This window comes from Anolis sagrei, chromosome 3 (assembly GCF_037176765.1).
Source record: "Anolis sagrei isolate rAnoSag1 chromosome 3, rAnoSag1.mat, whole genome shotgun sequence".
NCBI lineage: Eukaryota > Metazoa > Chordata > Lepidosauria > Squamata > Dactyloidae > Anolis > Anolis sagrei.
Genome location: NC_090023.1, coordinates 164316147 through 164342421, shown reverse-complemented (window position 1 = coordinate 164342421; position 26275 = coordinate 164316147). Strand labels below are relative to the sequence as shown.

Genomic DNA, 26275 nt, shown 5'->3' with positions numbered 1-26275 from the left:
ACACAGGAAATAGTATTTTCTTCAGACACCTATACATCATTTTCAGATTTGACACAGAAGTTTCAAAGATTCCCATCAGTACTGAAATCCCATGTTAAGTTCCTGAACTTTGTGAACAGTCTCCAGTATTCTTTCAAACTCTACTGAGAAATGGCTCAGCAGCATGTGCTTGGTTATATTAAAGAGTCTTTAGTTGGATGAATGCCTGAAGGAAAAAATATTTCCTGTGTAAACCACTTCAAGTTTTCTGTAAAAAAGTAAGATATAAGTGTAATATAGTACAATTCCCACATCTGCAGGGGATATGTTCCAGGACTTTCCACAGATGCAGGCAGTCCCCAAGTTATGCACAAGATAGGTTAGGTTCTGTAGGTTTGTTCTTAAGTTGGATTTTTATGTAAGTCGGAACAGATACCTTTCTTAAGTGTGACTCCAGCCATCTATATAATCTATGAAAATAAAAGTGTAATGTTCATTTGTGGGATTAAACAGAACTCAAAAACCACTGGACAAATTGACACCAAATGTGTCAGCAAAGCACATTCTAATCCGATCTATGTCTTTCAAACAAAAAACCTGTAAAAAATGAAGAGGAAATAACTTAAAACTCCCCAAAAAGAAAAATGTATTACAGAGCATGCACAAAAGCCCCTCTCCCCATTGTGCGAGAAGAATGAAGCACCAACCATTGTGAGGGAAGAGAAGCCTTGCCATGGAGTCCCTTTCCATGCAGGAAGGCAGAGTCCTTTTTCTTTTGGGGAGGGGATGGATTGAGGAAAGGAAAGAGGGAAGGAAGGAGAAGGCCTGGGCCAATGGAGGGGTGGGGGCTTGGCAAGGCAAGCCCCGGCAGCAACTGGAGCCACCGCTGCAGCTCCATGAGGCCCACGTGGCTACCAGGCAACTCTTCCCTCAAGACCAGAGGATTCCAAGGCAAGCCGGGCTGCAGGAGTGGCTGCACCCCCCCCCCCCCGGTTGGGTGAAGGGAGGATGTAAACCATGAGAAGGCCAGCAACTCTCCCACTTGGGCTCCACATCCCCTTCACCCCACCCAACTCTTTAAAAACCCCTACAAACTGTCCCGGAGGAAGGAGGGGAAAGAAAGGGAAAAGGAGAGAAGAAAGGAAGAAAAGGATTCATGAAGAGAAGAGAAGATTATGAATGGAAGGAAAGGTAGAAGGAAAGAAAGAGGAAGGGGGGAAAGGAGGCAGGGATGGGAGAGGAAAGGAAGGGAAGAGGCGGGGAAGGAACAAAGAGAAAGAGGGAAACTGGTGAAGGGAAGAGCAGAATATAGAATCAGAGAGTCCTAGAGTTGGGAAACACCTGGTGGGACATCCAGGCCAACCCCATTTAGTGAAGAAGAAGAAAAGTCCCATTCAAAGCACCCCCAACAGATGGCCACCCAGCCTCTGTTTCAAAGAGGCTTTTCTGAGTATTTTGGCCAGCATGAATATAACCGAAAAGCCTTGCAGCTTCAGTGGCTGCTTCTCATTACTTTATTTTCTATACCACCTTGCACCTTAGCAGCCTGTCTTCTACTAGCCAGCAGGAAATCTTTGGTGGGAGGAGTTTCCTAGCCCAGATTGCTCATGTCTGCAAATCCTGTTTTCTGAGGGCCACAGCAATGCATGGCCAGGTACAGCTAGTATATATATAAACTTTGGATAGCTTAGGGAGGGTTAAGACCCCTATCATGTTTTGTTTTGCTGTCTGTGCCCCTGTTCAGAAGATTTAACCTCACTTTCAGTCCCGGTGATCATTGGACTTTGAAAAAATGGCATGTTGCGGAAACAAGGATTAGTGAGAAAGCTTCAGTTGAGACATCTTTCCTCCATGATAACACTGTCAGGAGTGATTTTTACTTTCTAGGGATAGATTTCTTTCACTTCCTGTTGTTTCACTCCTATTAACCATGAGTTGTTTATAAGTCAGATGTTTGTAACTTGGGGACTGCCTGTATATGTAATTGCAGGTAATACATCATGACAACTGCTCCAGGCTCTGAAGGTTCCCTTCCAGTGCTAGAATAAAGGCTGGCTCTTGTGGGAAGACAAGGCTTCTCTCTTATCTTTGATCATCATGGTTGGATCCAACAAGGGATGGTCTTTTTATAACCAGAAAGGGGAAACACTGCTCTTTTCACCCATTCGTGATTGGCAATAAGGGGAGGTTACCATGCCCAATGCTTCTGAAACACCAGGCATTTTTTGTAGTGCTTGGAGAGAATTCCCATTGTTTTCCCCAATAGTGATGAGATACTTTCCAGAGCTTGTTGTTAGACAAAATTAGCTCGTTGAATTTACTGGTATGTTATGGAATTATTATTATTATTTACACCATTTCTACCCCGCCCTTCTCACCTTCGAGGGAGGACTCAGGGCAGCTAACACAGGCACCGGTTCGATGCCACTATACCGCAATATAAAATCATAATACATAGCAGATTAAAAACAGTAACATTAATTAAAATCACATAATCACATAGTCACAAATTACAAAGTCACATAGCCGTTTCAAATTATCATAATAGTCCTGTGGTCCAGGTTTTGTATTTAAAGTGCTGCTGTGCCCACTAGCCAAAGGCCTGGCTCCAAAACCACGATTTTAGGTTTTTTTTCTCAAAGAAAGGAGGGAGAGTTCGCTGGGGAGCGAATTCCACAAACGGGGAGCCATCACTGAGACGGTCCTGTCACTCGTCCCCACCAGACGTGTTTGCGAAGCTGGTGGGACCGAGAGCAGGGCCTCCCCAGTAGATCTTAAATTATGAGGTGGAACGTAGAGGGAGACATGTTCGGACAAGTAAGCTGGGCCGAAGCCGTATAGGGTTTTAAAGGCCAAGTCCAGCATTTTGAATTGTGCTCGGAGGTGGAGCTGACATAACAGGAATAAGACAGTTTCTCCATTATTCCAATATGATATAAGGTTTGATTAAGAAACACAACCTTCTCAGCTTTTGGCAGCCATAACATAATTCATTTGTTCAAAAATGTGTCCTAGAGTGTTAATATAAAGTGGGCCTACTGTACTTCTGAATATTTTTTAATATTTAAAAATAAAGCATGAACATACTGTTTTGAGCCTCACATTTTGGCTCACTCTTTTGGTGACTTCTTCACATTGCCTGTAAAATGTGCTTTTATTTCCTTCTAGAGATGAAAACAAGGAAAACTACCCAGACAAAACTATAGTCTTAGAGGAAAACCAGGCAGTGTTCCAAGATACACAGACACCCTGTGATGGCACATTAAGGGTTGGAATGGGGAACTTAAAATCCCGAAAACCCACATCTATTTCCAAAACAGAAAATGGGAAAAACCACGAAGAAAGTCAGGTAATAATAAGTTCTCATCTTTGCACTGTCATTTTTATGATGTAATTCAACAAGGGTAAAACCAAACATTTAAATGCAACAGAGTGGCACTCTTAAACATTGTGGCAACTTGTTTCCATGGGTGGTCATGGTCATGTACTTAAGCGTTGGGATCATCTGCTGTGTTCAATCAGAAATAGATCTTGGAAGGTTACTTTTCTGGACTGCAATTCTCAGAGTTGTGTATACCTGCTTGGCAGGACGTTGTACTGAATCGCTCCTGTGGTTTCTTCCAACTCTATGATTCTAAGGATCCCATAACCAACATGGCTAGTATCTATTGTAGATTGAGGATTCTGGGAGTTATAGTATAAATAATGCATCTTCTAGGCTGGAAGATCAATTTCTGTGGAAGGCAAAACAAAATACCCCCAGAAAATCAAAGTGTATGAACTGTGCTCTACCCATGTTTACTATAATAAATCATTGCCCTTTCCTGTTTACATAATATTATTTCTCTTGTTAGTAGGAGGTATCTGTGCAATTTATTTATTTATCGTGTCATCAGCAACCATACCATTCTATTACACTTCTAACAGAACAAAACAAACACACAGATTAAAAAGAAAAAGAAAAAGAAAACACACAAATTTTGCAGACTTGGTAGTTGGTTAAATGTCCTTTGACCAGTATCTGGCCACTTGGAGTGCCTCTGGTGTTGCCGCAAGAAGGTCCTCCATTGTGCATGTAGCAGGGCTCAGGTTGCATTGCAGCAGGTGGTCAGTGGTTTGTTCTTCTCCGCACTCGCATGCCGAGGATTCCACCCTGTAGCCCCATTTCTTAAGATTGGCTCTGCATCTCGTGGTGCCAGAGCGCAGTCTGTTCAGCGCCTTCCAAGTCGCCCAGTCTTCTGTGTGCCCAGGGGGGAGTCTCTCATCTGGTATCACCCATGGATTGAGGTGCTGGGTTTAGATTCTCGCTTGCTGGGGTGTTCCAGCGAGTGTCTCTGTAGATCTAAGAAAACTATGTCTTGATTTAAGTCGTTGACATGCTGGCTGATACCCAAACAGGGGATGAGCTGGAGATGTCACTGCCTTGGTCCTTTCACTATTGGCTGCTACTTCCCGGCGGATGTCAGGTGGTGCAATACCGGCTAAGCAGTGTAATTTCTCCAGTGGTGTAGGGCGCAGACACCCTGTGATAATGCGGCATGTCTCATTAAGAGCCACATCTACTGTTTTAGTGTGGTGAGATGTGTTCCACACTGGGCATGCATACTCACCAGCAGAGTAGCACAGCGCAAGGGCAGATGTCTTCACTGTGTCTGGTTGTGATCCCCAGGTTGTGCCAGTCAGCTTTCGTATGATGTTGTTTCTAGCGCCCACTTTTTGCTTGATGTTCAGGCAGTGCTTCTTGTAGGTCAGAGCACAGTCCAAAGTGACTCCCAGGTATTTGGGTGTGTTGCAATGCTCCAGTGGGATTCCTTCCCAGGTGATCCTCAGAGCCCGGGATGCTTGTCTGTTCTTAAGGTGAAAGGCGCATGTCTGTGTTTTAGATGGATTAGGGATCAGTTGGTTTTCCCTGTAATAGGCAGTAAGAGCCCCTAGAGCTTCGGAGAGCTTCTGTTCTACCATCTCAAAGCTCCCTGCTTGAGTGGTAATGGCACGATCATCAGCATAGATGAAACTCTCTGTCCCTTCTGGCAGTGGCTGGTCATTTGTGTAGATGTTGAACATGGATGGAGCAAGCACGCTCCCCTGAGGCAGGCCGTTCTTCTGTTTCCACCATCTGCTTCTCTGGCCCTGGAACTCAACAAAAAAGCTCCTGTTTTGTAGCAGGTTTCCTATGAGGTGGGTGAGGTAGTAGTCCTTTGTGATATTATACATTTTTCTCAGGAGGAGGCGGTGGTTCACAGTATCATAGGCTGCTGACAGGTCTATAAAGACAGCTCCTGTGATCTGCTGCCTTTCATCTGTGCAATGAAGTACTAGATAACATCTAAGATCTGTAACCTATTTGTTTCGGCTTGGCTCACTGACACTGAGCAGCCCCTGTTTTGATAACCATCTATGGTTGCCAGTCAGGAACACATCACAGCCTGAGATTTATGGACAGTGCCAAGTGATGTTACACTGACTGAGGCCTGGTGATGTCATTACACATGATACATCAAGCATCAACTAGTTGCCCAGAACCTGTCATTCAGATAAAAATATAACCAATGAGTCAAAGAGGGAGCAAAGAAGATGAGCACAACTGAAGCTACTCCAAAGCAGCTTGCAGCTACATGACCAGTGCCACACAGTTCAAACAAATTATTTCATAGTAGTGTTCTTGACATGAGATGTCTTCCCTAACTTTGAAGCCTGAAGGAGAGAGCTAAAGCCCTGAAACCCGGGAACTTTTGAACTGTTCTATTGTTTCCTTTGGCCCTTTTTATCAAAGACCTTGTCTGACCCAGCTAATTGGGCGGTCGGGGAAGCCCACTTTTGCAAAAATAGAGATTCACTTTTAGACGGTTTTTACTATGCATCCCTATCTACATCCCATATGCAAAATTTCAAAATAATAAATGCTCCAAAATGCGAAATTGTGGCTGAGGTAGCAACACCTTCCTTCATGATGCTTCAGTACACACAAACTTTCATGCACAACATTATTACAAATCTATATCTATATAAATGCTCTGTGCATAATGAGTACCTTCAAAACAAAAGAACCAATGAACGAAATCACACCAAATTTGGCAGCAAAACGTGTCACAACTCAAGGAGTGACCATCACTCAAAAAATTATGATTTTGTCCTTTGGGAGTTGTACTTGCTGGGATTTATAGTTCACCTACAATCAAAGAGCATTCTGAATTCCATCAACGATGGAATTGAACCAAACATGGCACACAGAACACAGCATATTTATTTATTGTGTCAGAAGCAAATTGAGAATACAGTTAAAAAGTATAAAAAAACCACAAAGTTACAAAGTTGCTTTATGCTAGATTTCTTTTGACCAGATGATGGCCACTTGAAGAGCCTCTGGTGTTACTGTAAAAAGGTCCTCCATTGTGCATGTGGCATTGTAGTAAGTGGTCTGTGGTTTACTCTTCTCCACGTTCGCATGTTGTGGACTTCATTTTGTAGCCCCATTTCTTAAGATTGGCTCTGCATCTCGTGGTACTAGAGTTCAGTCTGTTCAGTGCCTTCCAAGTTGCCCAATCTTCTGTGTGCCTAGGAGGGAGTTTCTCATTGGTATCAGCCAATGATTGAGGTTCTGGGTTTTAGTCTGCCACTTTTGGACTCTTTGCATACAGCTGATTCTCTCACAGCAGAAGCAACTTGTGGTATGCAGCCAACCAGCCAACCAACCAACCAACCAACCAACCAACAACTAACTGTAATCACCATTAAAGATCATGTTACAGAAATAGAAGACATTTCTTAAGGAAATGATACCTCTGAAATATAGAAATGGCTGTCATAGAATCATAGAATCAAAGAGTTGGAAGAGAACTCATGGGCCATCCAGTCCAACCCCCTGCCAAGAAGCAGGAATATTGCATTCAAATCGCCCCTGACAGATGGCCATCCAGCCTCTGTTTAAAAGCTTCCAAAGAAGGAGCCTCCACCACACTCCGGGGCAGAGAGTTCCACTGCTGAATGGCTCTTACAGTCAGGAAGTTCTTCCTCATGTTCAGATGGAATCTCCTCTCTTGTAGTTTGAAGCCATTGTTCTGTGTCCTAGTCTCCAAGGAAGCAGAAAACAAGCTTGCTCCCTCCTCCCTGTGGCTTCCTCTCACATATTTATACATGGCTATCATATCTCCTCTCAACCTTCTCTTCTTCAGGCTAAACATGCCCAGCTCCTTAAGCTGCTCCTCATAGGGCTTGTTCTCCAGACCCTTGATCATTTTAGTCGCCCTCCTCTGGACACATTCCAGCTTGTCAATATCTCTCTTGAATTGTGGTGCCCAGAATTGGACACAATATTCCAGGTGTGGTCTAACCAAAGCGGAATAGAGGGGTAGCATGACTTCTCTAGATCTAGGCACTATGCTCCTATTGATGCAGGCCAAAATCCCATTGGCTTTTTTTGCTGTCACATCACATTGTTGGCTCATGTTTAACTTGTCCACGAGGACTCCAAGATCCTTTTCACACGTACTGCTCTCAAGCCAGGCATTGTCCCCCATTCTGTATCTTTGCATTTCGTTTTTCCTGCCAAAGTGGAGTATCTTGCATTTGTCCCTGTTGAACTTCATTTTGTTAGTTTTGGCCCATCTCTCTAATCTGTCAAGATTGTTTTGAATCCTGCTCCTGTCCTCTGGAGTATTGGCTATCCCTCCCAATTTGGTGTCATCTGCAAACTGTCTTGCTAGTTAGTGACAGCTATATGACTCAGGGCCCATCCACATGTTTAACCTGGTTTTGTTCTACATAAGAAAACGTTTGTGAACGCTACTTAATTTAAACTGGGCCTGCTGTTCATATAGACCAATGCTGCTGGGGAAGGGAGTGGCACTTACCTTTTTTTCCTGCCCTTTGCCAGTGTAGTAGCATCCACAGAGCCCCTCCTTTCCCTCAGCTGTGTGGATGCCTTTGTTGACATCAACAAAGGTACCTGGCAACAGCTAGAAGCTCTCTAGAACCCATGGATGCTGCCACAGTGACAAACAACAACAAAGGTAAGAGTGGCTCTTCAGCAGGTCGAATCAGGTTCAGCTCAACTGGAGAGTTGGAATTCTGTTGTGCCACTGCAGTGAGATGGACACACGTAGTGTAGCTGGCTTCCCCACGTTATGTGGCCTATGTAGATGGACAGTAAGGTGAATGTTGAAGGAAAAGGAGGAATAAGAAGGAGTAAAATAAACCCTGAGAACATCAGTCTATAGACAAGGAAGCGATAGAGCAGAGGACACTATCCTTTCGTACTCCTGCTGCCCCTTGTAGGCACATACTTATTGTGCAAGTATAGTTTCAATTTTCTTCGAACACAACATGGCAATTTAGAATGTACTAGCTGTCCCCTGCCACGCGTTGCTGTGGCCCAGTCTGTTGATCTGGAAAATAAAATAATGAGAAAGTGTTGTTTTCTAATATATGTAATGTCTTGATGCTTGTGGGTAAACAGTATTTCTTGCTGTTTCTTTGTCAATGTTGATGTGGAGAGTGTCTAGTTTGACCACCCTGGGACATGCAGCATATCATTGTCCTTCTTTAAGGGTCCCTTTCAAATATATGATATTATATCTTGATTTTGCCTTGATTTTGTGTGTCTTAACATCTCTACCAACAGATTAGGTGGTGCTGTTATTTTGTACAATTCTAGCACTTTATATTATCAGCACCTTAATCCTTTAGCACTTTAAATTGTTATCCTGTACTGTATTGGTTACTATCCAGGTGCTAGTCCCTAGCTTCTGAAATTGGGGTTCCTCCATGACGCACCTTATTTTAGCACTTTAGAACAATCTCAATAACCTTTTGCACTTTAAGACCTGGGAGGTTGCTACAACCACTGGCTGCACTTTAAGAACTGTGAAGCCTTTGCTCAGTTCTTTGCAGACAAAGTCGCTTTGATCCGCTCTGGTCTGGACACCATATTAACGGCAGTCTCTGAGGATGTAACACGAGCATCTGCTTGTCCGGTTTTGATGGATTCATTTCAATTGGTTCAATCCGAGGATGTGGACAAGGTGCTTGGAGGAATGAGAGCTACCACATGCATCCTAGACCCCTGCCCATCCTGGCTTCTGAAGGAGGCCAGAGGGGGATTGGCCCAGTGGGTGAAGGTGGTGGTTAATGCCTCCCTCCGGGAAGGCATCTTTCCAGCCAGCTTAAAGCAAGCTGTAATAAAACCGCTGTTGAAAAAACCATCACTGGACCCCACTCAATTCGTCAACTTCCGGCCTGTTTCCAATCTCCCCTTTTTGGGCAAAGTCCTGGAACGTGTGGTGGCCTCACAACTCCAGGCATTCTTGGTAGACACGGATTATCTGGATCCGGCACAGTCTGGCTTCAGGCCGGGGCATGGTACTGAGACAGCCTTGGTCGCCTTAGTGGATGATCTGCGCCGGGAGCTCGACAGGGGGAGTGTGTCCCTGTTGGTGCTTCTGGACATCTCAGTGGCCTTCGATACCGTCGACCACGGTATCCTTCTGAGACGCCTCGCGGGAATGGGTCTTGGAGGAACTGTTTTACAGTGGCTCCGCTCATTCCTCGAGGGTCGGTCTCAGAAGGTGTTACTGGGAGACTCCTGTTCAACCCCACAACCTTTGTCTTGTGGGGTTCCTCAGGGCTCAATATTGTCTCCCATGTTGTTTAACATCTACATGAAGCCGCTGGGTGAGATCATCCGGAGTTTCGGAGTGCGATGTCATCTGTACGTGGATGATGTCCAACTCTGTCACTCCTTTCCACCTGCTACTAAGGAGGCTGTCGAGGTCCTGAACCGGTGCTTGGCCGCTGTGACGGTCTGGATGGGGGCGAACAAATTGAAATTGAATCCAGACAAGACAGAGGTACTCCTGGTCAGTCGCAAGGCCGAACAGGGTATAGGGTTACAGCCTGTGTTGGATGGGGTCGCACTCCCCCTGAAGACGCAGGTTCGCAGTTTGGGTGTGATCCTGGACTCATCGCTGAGCCTGGAGCCCCAGGTTTCGGCGGTGACCAGGGGAGCATTCGCACAGCTAAAACTTGTGCGCCAACTGCGCCCGTACCTTGGGAAGTCTGACTTGGCCACGGTAGTCCACGCTCTGGTTACATCCCGTTTGGACTACTGCAACACTCTCTACGTGGGGTTGCCTTTGAAGACGGCCCGGAAGCTCCAACTAGTCCAACGTTCGGCAGCCATGATACTAACGGGAGCGGAGCGCAGGGAGCATACAACTCCTCTGCTGCACCAGCTCCACTGGCTGCCGATCTGCTACCGGGCTCAATTCAAAGTGCTGGCGTTGGCCTTTAAAGCCCTAAACGGTTCTGGCCCAACTTACCTATCCGAACGTATCTCGGCCTATCAGCCCGCCAGGACCCTAAGATCTTCTGGGGAGGCCCTGCTCTCTATCCCGCCTGCTTCACAGGTGCGGCTGGCGGGTACGAGAGACAGGGCCTTTTCTGTGGTGGCCCCGCGGCTATGGAACGCCCTGCCCTTGGAGGTAAGATCAGCCCCTTCATTGATGATATTCCGAAGAAGATTGAAGACCTGGATGTTTAAGCAGGCATTTGGTTAACCCAATGCAACGAATGGTAACTGACTAAAGGACTGGCAATATGGATGACGAACTGGATCACGTTTTTAGTTAAGAGTCGAACTGGATTGGTATTGATGTATGAATTGTGTTTTTATGTTTTTTATGTTTTTTATGCTTTTAACTGTATATTGTTGATTGTTATATTATGTTGTAAACCGCGTTGAGTCGCCGGCTAGGCTGAGAAACGGCGGTATATAAATATAGCAAATAAATAAATAAATAAATAAATATCTGTGTGTGTGTGTGAATCATATCTATCTATCTATCTATCTATCTATCTAATAATAATAATAATAATAATAATAATAACAACCACAACAACAACATTTTATTTGTACCCCGCTACCATCTCCCCAAGGGACTCGGTGCGGCTTACATGAGGCCGAGCCCAAACACAACAATACAAGTAATAATCACAACAATACAAGCAGTTAAAATAAAACATCAATATATAACGTTATCAATAAGACAACATACAATTAAAACTATAGGAAGGCCAAATGTACAATTAAAATTGGAAATAGTGCTGAACATGGACAAAAAGGTGATAGTGGCATTTGTGGAAAGACATATGAGCAGACCTAAAAAATATAAAGTGCTTTAGAGGGACAAAGTGCTATGGGATCGTTAATCCGGGAAGGCACATTGGAACAACCATGTCTTCAAGCTCCTCCTGAAAACTGCCAGGGTCTATCTATTATCTATCTATATCTATCGATGGCTCTTTGTCAGGAGGACTTTGATTACTTTTTCTTTCCCTAATGAAAGGAGTTGGATTAGATGGTATTTTCTGTTGGTCATGGGGGTTCTGTGTGGGAAGTTTGCTCCAATTCTGTCATTTGTGGGGTTCAGAATGCTCTTTGATTGTAGGTGAACTGTGAATCCCAGTGACTACAACTCCCAAATGTCAAAGTCTATTTTCCCTAAACTCCATCTGCATTCAAATATGGGCGTATTGAGTCCTTGTGCCAAGTTTGATCCAGATCCATCCTTGTTTGAGTCCACAGTGCTCTCTGGATGTAGGTGAACTACAACTCCCAAACTCAAGGTCAATGCCCACCAAACTCTTCCAATATTTTCTGTTGGTCATGGGAGTTCTGTGTGCCAAGCTATGGGATCCATTGCTGATGAAGTTCAGAATTCTCTTTGATTGTAGGTGAACTATAAATCCTAACAAGTACAACTCCCAAATGGCAAAATCATATTTTTTTGAGTGATGGTCACTCCTTGTGTTGTGAGACGTTTTGTTGCCAAATTTGGTGTGATTTCTTTCATTGGTTCTTTTGTTTTTAAGGTACTCATTATGCATAGAGCATTTTTATATATAGAAATTGTGTGATCTAAGTCACCCTCTTTCAACAAAATGTTTACTTTTTGTTAAAAAAATTACAAAACACAATCATCTCAACAGGGGCAATATTGGATTAGATGACAAGTCCTTTCGGGTACGGTGAGCTTCCTCAGGGGCAAAAAGTTTTCTAATTGGAAAAGCATCATAGACAGATTGAAGTGGTGCAGTCTGACAAGACTTGTACACAGTATGATAGTTATACAATTTCAGTTTAGCTTCAGGCATAGGGAATGTGAACCCTCCTGATGCCGAACTAAAACTCCCATCACTTCTTAGCATTGGCTTTGTTGGCTAGGGAATTGCAATTTAACAACATCTTGAAGCAACATGTTATCTGCTTTTCCTATCAATCTTGGTAAGACGTAGTTTGCAGCCACATTGTGCAAACTACTATTAACTACTTTGTTAATTTAAAGACAAATTAGGACATGGATTTTGGTAAGCAGTTTGAAATCAGTGGGGTACCAGTTACCATCTGTCTCGTTGACAGCAAGCACTTTCGCATATTTGGTTGTTTTCCTTCAGTAGATATACAGAGAAAGATATTTCAAGTGTGCTTGTACATTGCTTTTAGAATTTAGGAGATACAACTGAAGGGCATTAAAAACTACACATTTAGGAGTCTGAAAGAAGAGCACATTAGTATAAACTTTTTGTGTGTTGGTAAGGAAAGGGCAAGAAGATTTATTTGCTTTCAGCTGCTGAGATCCCCACATGTTTACACTGAAGAAATAAATGTGACAAATACAAATAGATGTGAAGAAGAAAGTAGATTTTGAGAAAGTTTCTTTTTTCCTCAGTAATGTCAAGGAACAATAATGTTGGCTGGAGGATCCTGGGATTTGTATTTCAGAGCATCACTTTGCCAAGTTCTTGGCTGGATTGTAAATACTGTATTTCATTGCATAATAGGCTGAGAGGAGATATGATAGCCATGTATAAATATGTGAGAGGAAGCCACAGGGAGGAGGGAGCAAGCTTGTTTTCTGCTTCCTTGGAGACTAGGACACGGAACAGTGGCTTCAAACTACAAGAGAGGCGATTCCATCTGAACATGAGGAAGAACTTCCTGACTGTGAGAGCCGTTTAGCAGTGGAACTCTCTGCCCCGGAGTGTGGTGGAGGCTCCTTCTTTGGAAGCTTTTAAACAGAGGCTGGATGGCCATCTGTCAGGGGTGATTTGAATGCAATATTCCTGCTTCTTGGCAGGGGGTTGGACTGGATGGCCCATGAGGTCTCTTCTAACTCTCTTCTAAGCAGAATCAGGTTGGAGGAGCTTATAGCTCCTACTAAGTGAATATTTTCCAAGAGAATCAATATAAATGAAAATGTTTACTGTTTTGATCAATATGAGGGATTTCCCCATTGCCATCTCCATATCCATGTGTGTTCTGCATTGAGCACAAATGCACCAAGGATTGACATTCTATTGCTTGCTGCTTCTTGTCCATAGCCAGTTTCAAAGTTCAGAAGACATAATTACATCCAACCATGTATAGTTACTATCTCCAGATTTAATCAACAAAGCCATGGAGTGGGTTAAACCCCTGTGCTGGCAGGACTGAAGACTGACAGGTCACAGGTTCGTATCCGGGGAGAGCGCAAATGAGCTCCCTCTATCAGCTCCAGCTCCTCATGTGGGGACATGAGAGAAGCCTCCCACAAGAATGGTAAAAACTAGGGCTGGGCGGTTTCGTTTTGTTAATTCGTAATTCGTTAATAATTCGTTAATTTTTTAATTACAAAACGATAACGAACCATTCTGGAGCAATTTTTTAAAAAAACAAATTTTTAAACACGTTTTGTAAATGCTTCGTATTTCGTTATTGTATTCGTTTCGTTATTGTTCTGAGGTCGTTTCGTTATTATTTCCGCATGTCTGGGGCAAGTTTTTTGTTTAATTAGTGAAAAAAAATTATAATATCACACCAACAGTCAACAACAGAGGGAGAGGGAAGCTTCAGAAGTTTTTGGAGGTTTTTTAGCGTATTTCGCGGTCGCGTCTGCCATTAACGAATTGATTCGTTATTGTTTCGGAAATCGATTAGTTAATGTTTTGTATTTTTTTTCACATTTACGAAATTTCTTTTTAAAAGGAAAATTTTGTAATTATTCTAAATAACGAAATGCAAAACCCCCCAAAAAATGAATCGATTTTAGAAACAATTTTTTCCGTTGTTACCCAGGCCTAGTAAAAACATCAAAACATCAGGGTGTCCCTTGGGCAACATCCTTGCAGATGGCCAATTCTCTCACACCAGAAGAGACTTGCGGTTTCTCAAGTCGCTCCTGACATGACAAAAACAAAACAAAACAAAAAAAAAAGCCATCGATGAATGGTAAGTTGACTTTGGCTTCCATGTCAACATGGTTGTGGAGGTCTTCTAGGTTTTACACTAAACTTATTCCAAAGACTGAACTCCACTCTCAAAATATGTTTGGCCCCATTGGACATTTTTTAAAAGTTCGTATTAAAACCCAAAGTAGATTCACTGCCGAAGCTTGAATCTGCACTGTAGAATTAATTCTACTTGACACAACTTTAACTGTCATGATTAAGTGCTGTGGTATCATGGCAGTTGTAGTTTTACAAGGTCACCAAGTGAAAAATGCCAGATTCCATAACATTGAGTCATGGTAGGTTTAAATGGTTTCCCCACTGCATTAATTTTACAATGTAGGTGTGAGAGTTACCAAATGACACTTAGCTCAAACTTAGGGAAGGGGTGGGTGGGCTTGAAACTATACTTTCCATTAATTACTTTTTTTTAAAAGTAACCTTCCAAATGTGAAGTGTGTTTTCTTCCCTCTCTCCTGCTCCATATGCATAAACATGAATATGGATTACGACATGATTCATTCTTGGATCCTTAATTGGCAGAGAGGTATGCTTCTGAGAAAACATGATGCTCCCTGGGTTAAAAAAAAAAAAAAACTAGAGCAGACAGACTGTATTAATTTTGGACTAATTGCCAAGATAGAGCACAGAGGATATAAGTGAGTAATGATACAGATACAAATTGGTAAAAGGCAGAGAAGCTGGGTTCTTTGAAAAGCTGGGTTTTAGTTTGTACTGAATCAGGTTGACAATGAATACTAAACCTTCAATGACTCTGCTTGAAGGATGTTTTGGCAGGAACACAAGGCTTATAGCAGTAAGGATATAAGTAATCCTACTAAAAGTCTTAAAGCAGTGGTGGTGAATCTATGGCATGCAGAGGCGGCCCTAGGTAAATTTCAACGGTAAGCAAACAGTATTTTGCCCCCCCCCCCCCCCAACCAATCACTGATATATATTTTCTGTTCGTTGTGGGAGTTCTGTGTGCCATATTTGGTTCAGTTCCATCATTGGTGGAGTTCAGAATGCCCTTTGATTGTAGGTGAACTATACATCTCAGTAACTACAACTCGCATATGTCAAGGTCTATTTTCCCCCAAGAGTGCCTCAAGAGCGCGCCTGAGCAAAATCAACTATACTGCAAATGCTTACTTTGCGTAATGGGTTGAGCCGCCCGTGATGGCATGTATGCCAGAAGGGGCATGCAGTGAAAATCTAAGAATGCATATATTGAAAGAAGAGCAAGAGCCATAAGACAAAGAAGAGCAGACATTTGTCCGATTTGGAAAAAAAGATTAGGGGCTCCTCTAGTAGGTCATTTCAAATAAACGGAACATGCTTTTGGGCTATTGCAGAAGATAAATAACAGAAATGAGAGCTGGTTAAAGAAAAACGATGTACAAAGCATTTTGAAACGTAGCCAGGATTTTGTTTCGGGGGGGGGGGGGGGCGGAGTTTGGTTCGGGGGAGCTGAGTCTGAGTTAAAGAGGGTCTGCCCTAGCAAACCTTTTGTATCGTTACCCCAATACCCCCATGCATATGGGATATATGGAGCATGGTGATCAGATCATGATATGAATAAACATAACAGTTTAAATAATGCACCAGTAAGGCCTTCTCGCAGACCACCATGAGAATTTCGGGGAGGTCTGAAGCCCCCCGAGCCCCCCCCCCCCCCCCCGGCTACATGCCTGTACCAGAGGGTCTGAGTGAGGATTTGTAGATACTGTCCTCAATATAGACAATATAGACTGATGCTTATGGATGGAGTGATTTTTCAGCTCATTGTTTCAGTTGGGTATCAAAACAGCTGAGTAACTTTGGGGACAGATTAAATCATGTCTTTTTTCTCAAATGGAATCATCTTTAACTATTATTATTATTATTATTATTATCTGTTTCCTTTGGTCTTCTTATGTAGAGATTGCATACTGCAACTATAGAAATTTTAAAAGATTGGTATGTATATGTTTATACATATAATAATAGTCACCGAATAAATAAATAGTAAATAGTATAAATAGTAAATGCACTTTTAATTATTTTAAGAATACCCCTGAAGAACATAATAATAATAACACTTTATTTGTACCCCGCTACCATCTCCCCAAGAGACTCGGTGCGGCTTACATGAGGCCGAATCCGAACACAACAATACAAGCAATGATAACAATACAAGCAATTAAAAAAACATAGACAATAAAATACACAACATTATCAATAAGACAACGCACAATTAAAAACAGTGGGAAGGCCAAATGTAGAGTTAAAATTAGAATTTATTTATTTATTTATTTGGGGCATTTCTACCCCGCCCTTCTCACCCCCTAGGGGGGAACCCAAGGCGGCTGGGACATGGACGAGAAGTTGATACTGGTGTTTGTGGAAGGGCATACAAGCAGACCTAAAGAAATGTAAAGTGCTTTGGAGGACAAAGTGCTATGGGATCATTATTCCGGGAAGGCACACTGGAACAGCCACGTCTTCAAGCTCCTCTTGAAGACTGCCAGAGTTGGGGCCTGTCTGATGTCTTTAGGGAGTGAGTTCCAGAGTCAAGGGGCCACCACCGAAAAGGCCCTCTCTCTCGTCCGCACCAATCGCGCCTGCGATGCTGGTGGGATCGAGAGCAGGACCTCCGGATGATCGAAGGGATTGTGTGGGTTCGTATATGGAGATGCGGTCACGCAGGTAGGCGGGTCCCAAACCGTTCAGGGCTTTGAAGGTGAGAACCTGCACCTTGAATTGGGTCCCGTAGATAAATGGCAGCCAGTGGAGCTCCTTGAACAGGAGGGATGACCACTTCCTGTAAGGAGCCCCAGTTAACAACCTGGCTGCCGCCCGTTGGATCATCTGAAATTTCCGGGCCGGTTTCAAGGGCAGCCCCACGTAGAGTGCATTGAAGTAATCCAGTCTAGAGGTGACTAAGGCGTGGACCACTTTGGCCAGATCCGCCTTCCCGAGGTACGGTCGCAGTTGGCACATGAAGGAGGCCCTGTCATAAGGCTGAAACAGGGAGAGCTTTAAAAGAATAACATTTTTCATTATTTTATAGCATGTGGAGCCTAGTCTCATTTTATTCTTCCACTGAGTTCATATGCTTTCCTGTCCTTTGTTTTTTCCCTTTTTATCTTTCTCTGGTCATGACTGAATTATTGTGTATGTGTGAGTGAGAGAGAGAGGGCGGGGGGGGGGGGGGAGGGAGAGAGAAAGAAATTCTAGCCCATTGGAGTAGAAAAAGTAGAACCCGGGAGTGGGAGGATTCACTTTCTGAAGATCACTAAGGGACCAGACTTGCTATATACTAGCTGTCCCCTGCCACGCGTTGCTGTGGCCCAGTCTGTTGATCTGGAAAATAAAGGGAATGAGAAAGTATTGGTTTCTAATATATGTAATGTCTTGATGCTTGTGGGTGAGCAATATTTCTTGTTTCTTTGTCAGTGTTGATGTGGAGATTGTCTGGTTGCCTACTCTGGAATATGCAACATATTATTGCCCTTCTTTAAGGGTCCCTTTCAAATCTATGATACTATATCTGTGTGTGTGAGAGAGAATCATATCTATCTATCTATATCTATGGCTGGTTGGCTCTTTGTCAGGAGGGCTCTGATTACATTTTCTTGCCCAGGTGAAGAGAGTTGGACTGGATGGCCTTAAGTATTTTCTGTTGGTCATGGGGGTTCTGTTTGGGAAGTTTGCCCCATTTTTGTCATTTGTGGGTTTCAGAATGCTCTTTAATTGTAGTGAACTATAAATCCCAGTAACTACAAATCCCAAATGTCAAGGTCTATTTCCTCCAAACTCCATCTGTGTTCATATTTAGGCATATGGAATTTTTGTGTCAAGTTTGGTCCAGATCCATCATAGTTTGAGTCCACAGTGCTCTCTGGATGTGGGTGAACTATAATTCCCAAACTCAAGGTCAATGCCCACCAAACCCTTCCAGTGTGTTCTGTTGGTCATGGAAGTCCTGTATGCCATGTTTGGTTGAATTCCATCATTGGTGGAGTTCAGAATGCTCTTTGATTGTTGGTGAACAATAAATCCCAGCAACTACAACTCCCAAATGTCAAGATCTATTTCCCTTAAACTCCATCTGTGTCCATATTTGGGCATATGGAATATTCGTGCCAAGTTTGGTCCAGATCCATCATTGTTTGAGTCCACAGTGCTCTCTGGATGTGGGTGAACTATAATTCCCAAACTCAAGGTCAATGTCCACCAAACCTTTCCAGTATTTTCTGTTGGTTATGGGAGTTCTGTGTGCCAAGTTTGGCCCAATTCCATCGTTGATGGAGTTGAACTATAAATCCCAGCAACTACAACTCCCAAATGACAAAATTATAATTTTTTGAGTGATGGTCACTCCTTGTGTTGTGAGACATTTTGTTGCCAAATTTGGTGTGATTTCGTTCATTGGTTCTTTTGTTTTTAAGGAACTCATTATGCACAGAGCATTTTTATATATATAGATATATTTTATTTTCCTAGTCACATCCCAGTTAACAATCTCAGCCACATGATGAAATCTTTCCTTTGTTGAATGAATGTAGTGCTCATTAAAGAGGTTGGGGAAATCTTTGGTTTGGGAAAATTGGTACATTTTTGTTTTCTTCAAATAAGGGCTTGGGTTTCCTGAATTTGCTCGCACCAGAAGAATACCGGCATGCACATAGTCTATTAAAAAGCTACTCTAGTTTTTTCTACATACCTCTGGGGCTCTGTGTTGATCTGTAGCTTCATATTAACCAAATGACCCCATTGATTAATCCTATTGATTAACAGTTTCAGTCCAACAAATAAAAAGATCAGTTGTGAATGGAAGGATGAAATCAATATTTACCACTTTGTTTCAAGGGCAACCTCTTCGGTTTCACACATAGGATGGAGTCAAAACATTGTTATTAGTCATCTTTATTAGATAAAGTCATGAACGAGAACTAGAAGATAATAATAGTCACAGTTTTAGTGTGTCCGTTATTTAACTCTGTTCAGGTAAGTGAAGATAACAGTTTAGATTGCAAACACTTAGTGTGTTTGATGTTTTGTCTTATGTCTGTTATAACAGGCTGTATTTTTGTTCAATTTTAGTTTGTTAGCTTATAATTCATATTAATATGTTGGGTTGTATAAATTTTGTTATTATGGGTGTATTGTTGTTCTATTTGGGCATTGAATGTTTGCCTTTTATGTTTGGAATCCGCCCTGAGTCCCTCTGGGGAGATATAAATAATAATAATAATAATAATAATAATAATAATTAGAAACACAACAAGATTTTTTTTGTCGTGTCAGGAGTTACTCCTGGTGTGAGAGAGTTGGCCGTCTGCAAGGACGTTGCCCAGGGGACGCCTGGATGATTTGATGTTTTTATCCTTGTGGGAGGCCTCTCTCATGTCCCCGCATGAGGAGCTGGAGCTGATAGAGGGAGCTCATCCGCCTGCGAACCTGCGACCTGTCGGTCTTCAGTCCTGCTGGCACAGGGCTTTAACCCACTGCACCACTGGGGACTCCACACAACAAGATGAGTCCACAGTAGACACTGCTGGCTGTTGAATTGGATCACACGTTGGACACTACCCAAGTGTCTAGGACTGTGTGATGTATTGTCAAATAATGTGTGCAGATCCCAGTAAAGTGGCCTTCTGCAGATGGTAATTTTGTCAGCGTGTTTAAGTGCAGGCCAAGGTCTTTAGGCACTGCACCCAGTGTGCCGATCACCACTGGGACCACCTTTATTGGTTTGTGCCAGAGTCTTTGCAGTTCACTTTTTAAATCCTCATATTGTGTCAGCTTTTCCAGTTGTTGTTGTTGTTGTTGTTGTTGTTATTGGTTTGTTCTGGAGAACACCATGGAACTTGTACTTGACTACTACTTAGACTAGCTACTACTACTACTACTTGGACTAGCTACTACTTAGGTCTTTTTGCTCATATAAGAAATAATGGTCACTGATGACATGTAACTCTAGTAGAAATAATAATTCAAATTGGGATGGTCTGTGTGAGTCTACCTCTTGCCTTAATCGGTAAACTCAAAATCCCGGGGGTGAACCTTCTTAAGTATCAGTGCTGAACTTTAGTTACTGAACTGTACTGAACCCCCTGTTCATATCACCGCTCTATGTCAAGTCTGTTTTCTGCTATTTGTCTATCATATTCTTTACCGGTCTTTAATTAAAAGAAGATGCATTTTTCTAATATACATTAAACAAACATGCATTGGAAGAAGGAACAATTTTCTGCCAAAGTTTCCAGGAGGAGCTTCTGATAGGTCTACTTAAGAGGGGAACAAAATTCCAAGTTTGTTACTTAGTATAACACTTACAGATTCATATTCTAGAGTTATGGATCTCTAATAGTTATGTACAACCAACAGCTGGGTAATGCAAAGGAGCTCTGCTTGGCTTCTTCTGATTAGCATGCAAGGAAGATCAATTTCAAACCCTCTTGAGCCAGCCAATGAGGTTGTGACAATCAGAAGTAGGACCCCTGTTGCAGGTCCTTGTCACAGATTCACTCACTGGAGTGGATGGGTTAAAATATCATCCTCTTTGTGTCCTGATTGGGAATTGAACAGACCCCTTTCATTTGATCCAGTTTCTGATTCTTAAGGTGGGCTGGAAATGGCTGGATGGCCATCTGTCAGGGGTGATTTAAATGCAATATTCCTGCTTCTTGGCAGGGGGTTGGACTGGATGGCCCAGGAGGTCTCTTCCAACCCTTTGATTCTATGATTCTATGATTATGCCAGGAAATATTTAGTTGGTGTATATTGTCACCAGTCTCTTCTCTGAGCAAAAATCAAAGACAACAGAAATCACAGGCAAAAAGGTTTTCTCCTAATAGCCAGAAAGGTTGGGAGGGGTGTGTAGTCCATGTGGTACAGATCAGATTCATAGGCTGGTGTTTCCATCCTTCTCAGTATGTGTTGAGTGTGTGTGTGTGTATACATACACACACTAGCTGTCCCCTGCCATGCGTTGCTGTGGCCCAGTCTGGTGATCTGGAAAATAATGAGAAAGTGTTGGTTTCTAATATATGTAATTTCTTTATGCTTGTGGGTAAACAGTATTTCTTGTTGTTTCTTTGTCAGTGTTGATGTGGAGTGTCTGGTTTGCCTACTCTGGAATATGCAACATATCATAGTCCTTCTTTAATGGTCCCTTTCAAATCTATGATACTATATTTGTGTGTGTGTGTGAATCATATCTATCTATCTAATCTATGGCTGGATGGCTCTTTGTCAGGAGGACTTTGATTACGTTTTCTTGCTCTGGTGAATAGAGTTGGACTGGATGGCCTTAAGTATTTTCTGTTGGTCATGGGGGTTCTGTGTGGGAAATTTGGCCCAATTCTGTCGTTTGTGAGATTCAGAATGCTCTTTGATTGTAGGTGAACTATAAATCCCAGCAACTACAACTTCCAAATGTCAAGGTCTATTTCCCCCAAACCCCATCTGTGTTCATATTTGGGCATATGGAATATTTGTACCAAGTGTGGTCCAGATCAATCATTGTTTGAGTCCACAGTGCTCTCTGGATGTAGGTGAACTACAACTCCCAAACTCAAGATCAATGCCCACCAAACCCTTCCAGTATTTTCTGTTGGTCATGGGAGTCCTGTATGCCACATTTGGTTCAATGCCATAATTGGTGGAGTTCAGAATGCTCTTTGATTGTAGGTGAACTATAAATCCCAGTAAATACAACTCCCAAATGTCATGGACCATTTCCCCCAAACTCATCTGTATTCATATTTGGGCATATGGAATATTCATGCCAAGTTTGGTCCAGATCCATCATTGTTTGAGTCCACAGTGCTCTCTGGATGTAGGTGAACTACAAGTCCAAAACTCAAGGTCAATGCCCATCAAACACTTCTAGTGTTTTCTGTTGGTCATGGGAGTCCTGTGTGCCACATTTGGTTCAATGCCATAATTGGAGTTCAGAATGCTCTTTGATTGTAGGTGAACTATAAATCCCAGCAACTACAACTCCCAAATGACAAAATCATAATTTTTTGAGTGATGGTCAGTCCTTGTGTTGTGAGACGTTTTGTTGCCAAATTTGGTGTGATTTCGTTCATTGGTTCTTTTGTTTTTAGGGAACTCATTATGCACAGAGCATTTATATATATATAGATATCTGACCTGTAATGATGCAAATCCTAATTTATGAAAAAGAGAGTTGTTGTGATACTTAAATTACAGAAGCCTCACTCATTTGCATGTGTGCACATTTATGAGATCTGTGTTGTTGCAAATCCTTGCTTTCTGATGTTGAGTTGGAATAGCTAAGGCTGTTGTAGTTCAAATAGATAAAGACGAGGGAATTGGGATTCCAGAGCCTGGAGAGCCTGGGAGAGTGGTGGATGGTTCTTTCAATGAGCAAATGAGAGGAATTTAGATCAAGAGTCTGTCCGTGAGTCAGGACTTGAAAGTGAAACTGTTTCTGAGTTCAGCAGACAGGGAGATCCAGTGAATGGTGGAGGTAACTTTTCACCTTCAAGTAGCTTAGCAACTCCTAATAAAGGCCCGGAAACCTGAGATAGCTCACCTGAGAGAGCAGGTGTGTTTGACAGGGGCATCAGGCTTGATCTTAGGGAGAAAAACATCGAAATCAGGAAATCCAAAAGGCTCCATGAGAAGGAAGTGCAAAGAAAGTTTCACAAACCAGAAAGTCAAGATCATATTTTGCGGCCCTTAAATGAGAGAGTGTCTTTTTGAGAGTTCAGATCAGGCAATGCTGCTAGAAAGCGAGGATCTAAAGTCCTGTTTCCGATTCATGTTTTAGCCAAAGTTCTTGTGATTCCTGGATTCATGTTCATGTCTTGATTCTTGTTTCCCCGGATTTATGCTTATGTTATGACTTTTGTTTTCCCGTACCTTTTGGATTATTTGGATTCTTGCCCTTGAAGTGTTTTACTCCTTACCAGCTTGATTGGGCTTTTTCCTGTGAATAATTTTTTTCTGATTCCCTGTTGGATTTTGTCTTTCTTATCCCTTTTGGTGATTTTCCCTTTTTTATATGTACTATCTTCAATAAGCTGTTCTATTAATGTTTTTGGAGTCCTGGTTGGTGTTAAGGGCAAGGTGAACTCTGGCTGAGGTGCAACAAAGACCCCTTGCACACAGCTGAATAAAATCCCACATTTTCTGTCTTGAACTGGAACATATGGCAGTGTGGACTCAGGGCAATTCCACACAGTGGAAAAATCCACGCTGACTCGGGTTAAAAAAAAAGAACACCCAGTTTGGGTAGATTGTAGTCCGCAGACTGCCTGAAAAGCCCATGCTTTACATGGGTAAAGCATGGGCATTTCAGGTGGTCTGCGGACTACAGGCGGTCTTCTTTCCCTTGCTCTAACATCTTTAAAATATAGTCAGATTTTGTAACTGATGAATAACTGCAGAATAGGCTGCCTGAAGCAAGGAATTGGTTGGAAAGCCATGGACCATGACAAGATTCTAATATCCATGCAAAGTAGATTAAACAAAACATGAATTGGAAGATGGAAGCATTCTAAGCCAAATTTTCAGGAGAACAAAATTCCCAGGCTGGTATACAGTATGGCACGTAACCGATTTGTAACATAGCGTTATGAATCTCTAATTGCTCTATACAGCTAGCAGCCAGATCAGGTGAAGTAGATTTGTTTAGGTTCTTGTGGGTTTTTTTGGGCTATAGGGCCATGTTCTAGAGGCATTTCTCCTGACGTTTCGCCTGCATCTATGGCAAGCATCCTCAGAGGTAGTGAGGTCTGTTGGAATTAGAACATTCCATATCTGTGGACTGGCTGGGGTGGTGTAAAGAGCTCTTCCCTGCTGGAGCTAGGTGTGAATGTTTCAACTGACCACCTTCATTAGCATTTGAAGGCCTGGCTGAGCCTGGGAAAATCTTTTGTTGAGAGGTGTTAAGATGCGCCTGGTTGTTTCCTCTCTGCTGTTTTGCTGTTGTAATTTTAGAGTGTTTTAATACTGGTAGCCAGATTTTGTTCATTTTTATGGTCTCTTCCTTTCTGTTGAAATTGTCCACATGCTTGTGGATTTCAGTGGCTTCTCTGTGTAGTCTGACATGGTGGTTGTTGGTGTGGTCCAGCATTTCTGTGTTCTCAAATAATATGCTGTGTCCAGGCTGGTTCATCAGGTGCTCTGCTATGGCTGACTTCTCTGGTTGAAGTAGTCTGCAGTGCCTTTCATGTTACTTGATTCGTGTTTGGGCGCTGATGCGTTTGGTGGTCCCTATGTAGACTTGTCCACAGCTGCATGGTATACGGTAGACTCCTGCAGAAGTGAGAGGATCCCTCTTGTCCTTTGCTGGACGTAGCATTTGTTGGATTTTCTTGGTAGGTTTGTAGATTGTTTGTATGTTGTGTTTCCTCATTAGCTTCCCTATGCGGTCAGTGGTTCCCTTGATGTATGGCAGGAACACTTTTCCTCTGGGTGGATCTTCATCTTTACTCTCGTGGCTTGTTCTTGGTCTTGCAGCTCTTCTGATATCTGAGGTGGAGTATCCATTGGCCTGGAGAGCCCAGTTGAGGTGGTTCAGTTCATCTTGGAGGAGGTGGGGTTCGCAGATTCTTTTTGCACGGTCTGCCAAGGCTTTAATTGTGCTTCTTTTTTGACTTGGGTGATGGTTGGAGTTTTTATGTAGATGTCTATCTGTGTGTGTGGGTTTTCTATAGATGGTGTGACCCAATTGTTGATCTGGTTTGCGGATGACTAGGACATCTAGAAAAGGCAGTCTTCCTTCATTTTCTTTTTCCATTGTGAATTGGATTTTTGGGTGGATGCTGTTAAGATGGTCCAGGAACCTGTTGAGTTCTTCTTCTCCATGGCTCCAAATAGTGAAGGTGTCATCCACATATCTGAACCATATAGTGGGCTTTTTGGTTGCTGTCTCTAGGGCTTGTTTTTCAGTCAGAAGCAAGACTCTTGTAAGACTAATGGGTTGGAAGCAGGTAATTCCTCTATTTCACAGGACTTACACCCCACTGCTGTGCCACCTTATTTAGCAGCAAACCAGACGTACTGCTTCAAAATAAAGAGAATGTATGCTTTAAATAGATGTGTTAGTGACTTGCTCCCCAAATTCAACTATATCACAAGAGTCCCACATCTATATTTCAAAAAAACAAAAAACAAAAACAAAACCCTAGTCTGTTCTTCTTTCAAAAGGGAAATTCCCACTTTGCTACTGAAGTTTAGCACTGAAGTTTTGGGAGGCTTTGAAGAGGAGTTGTGAGCGGCCCATTCCCTCGACTGTAATATCAATATCCTTTATCAGATAAAATCCCAACTACCGACTTCCTGGATTACACAACTGACAAATTATATAAGAAGTTGCGGGCTTCCTGTCTCCTGCGCCGCAAATGACCAAGTAAGAAAGGGTGCTATACAAAGAATTTTGGACATAGAAGCACAAGAAGATATAGCCACCCTCAGTAAGACTGCTAACCTAAAATGGCTGAGTCAATATAAACGTACCTTTCAAACTGCTAACTACCTAAAAACGCAAATACCAAAACATCTCAGGGAGGTATTCACTTGAGCCAGATTTGATCAGCTCGAGACAATGGTTAGATACGGGAGATTTTACAGCATCCCTTATAATGAACGGAGTCGTATCTGCGGGGCATCTGAAATTGAGGATATAGCACACATATTATTTGATTGCAAATTGTATCAAAAGGCGAGAGACTTTCACCTTGGTCCATATATCAAACGGACAATGTATTGGGAATCTCACATCAGAACAACATATTTTATGTGCGGCCAAGACCCAAAAATAACATATAAAACAGCTCTGTACTTAAGCAAAACAATACGTCTGAGAACCACATATTTATTTATTTATTTATTTATTTACTTTGCTTATATACCGCTGTATCTCAAGCCCGAAGGCGACTCACGGCGGTTCACAAACAGTAAAAACAGTAGAAACAGCAGTGGTTCCATACAACATATAACAATTGACTTAACACATTATCCATAAATTACCAATAAGCAATTACAATGCACAATTATTACAAAAAAC

General features: G+C 42.5%; 1 protein-coding gene across 6 annotated transcripts in view; it reads left to right on the top strand.

Annotated features, from left to right (window-relative positions):
• Positions 1 to 26275, top strand: part of FAM13C (family with sequence similarity 13 member C) — a 128953-nt gene that overhangs the window by 21576 nt on the left and 81102 nt on the right. For all 6 annotated transcript variants that reach the window (XM_067465648.1, XM_067465647.1, XM_067465646.1 and 3 more), the window contains exon 3: positions 3148 to 3328. In XM_067465648.1, the coding sequence (XP_067321749.1) occupies positions 3148 to 3328 (181 nt within the window). The remainder of the gene's footprint in view (positions 1 to 3147; positions 3329 to 26275) is intronic.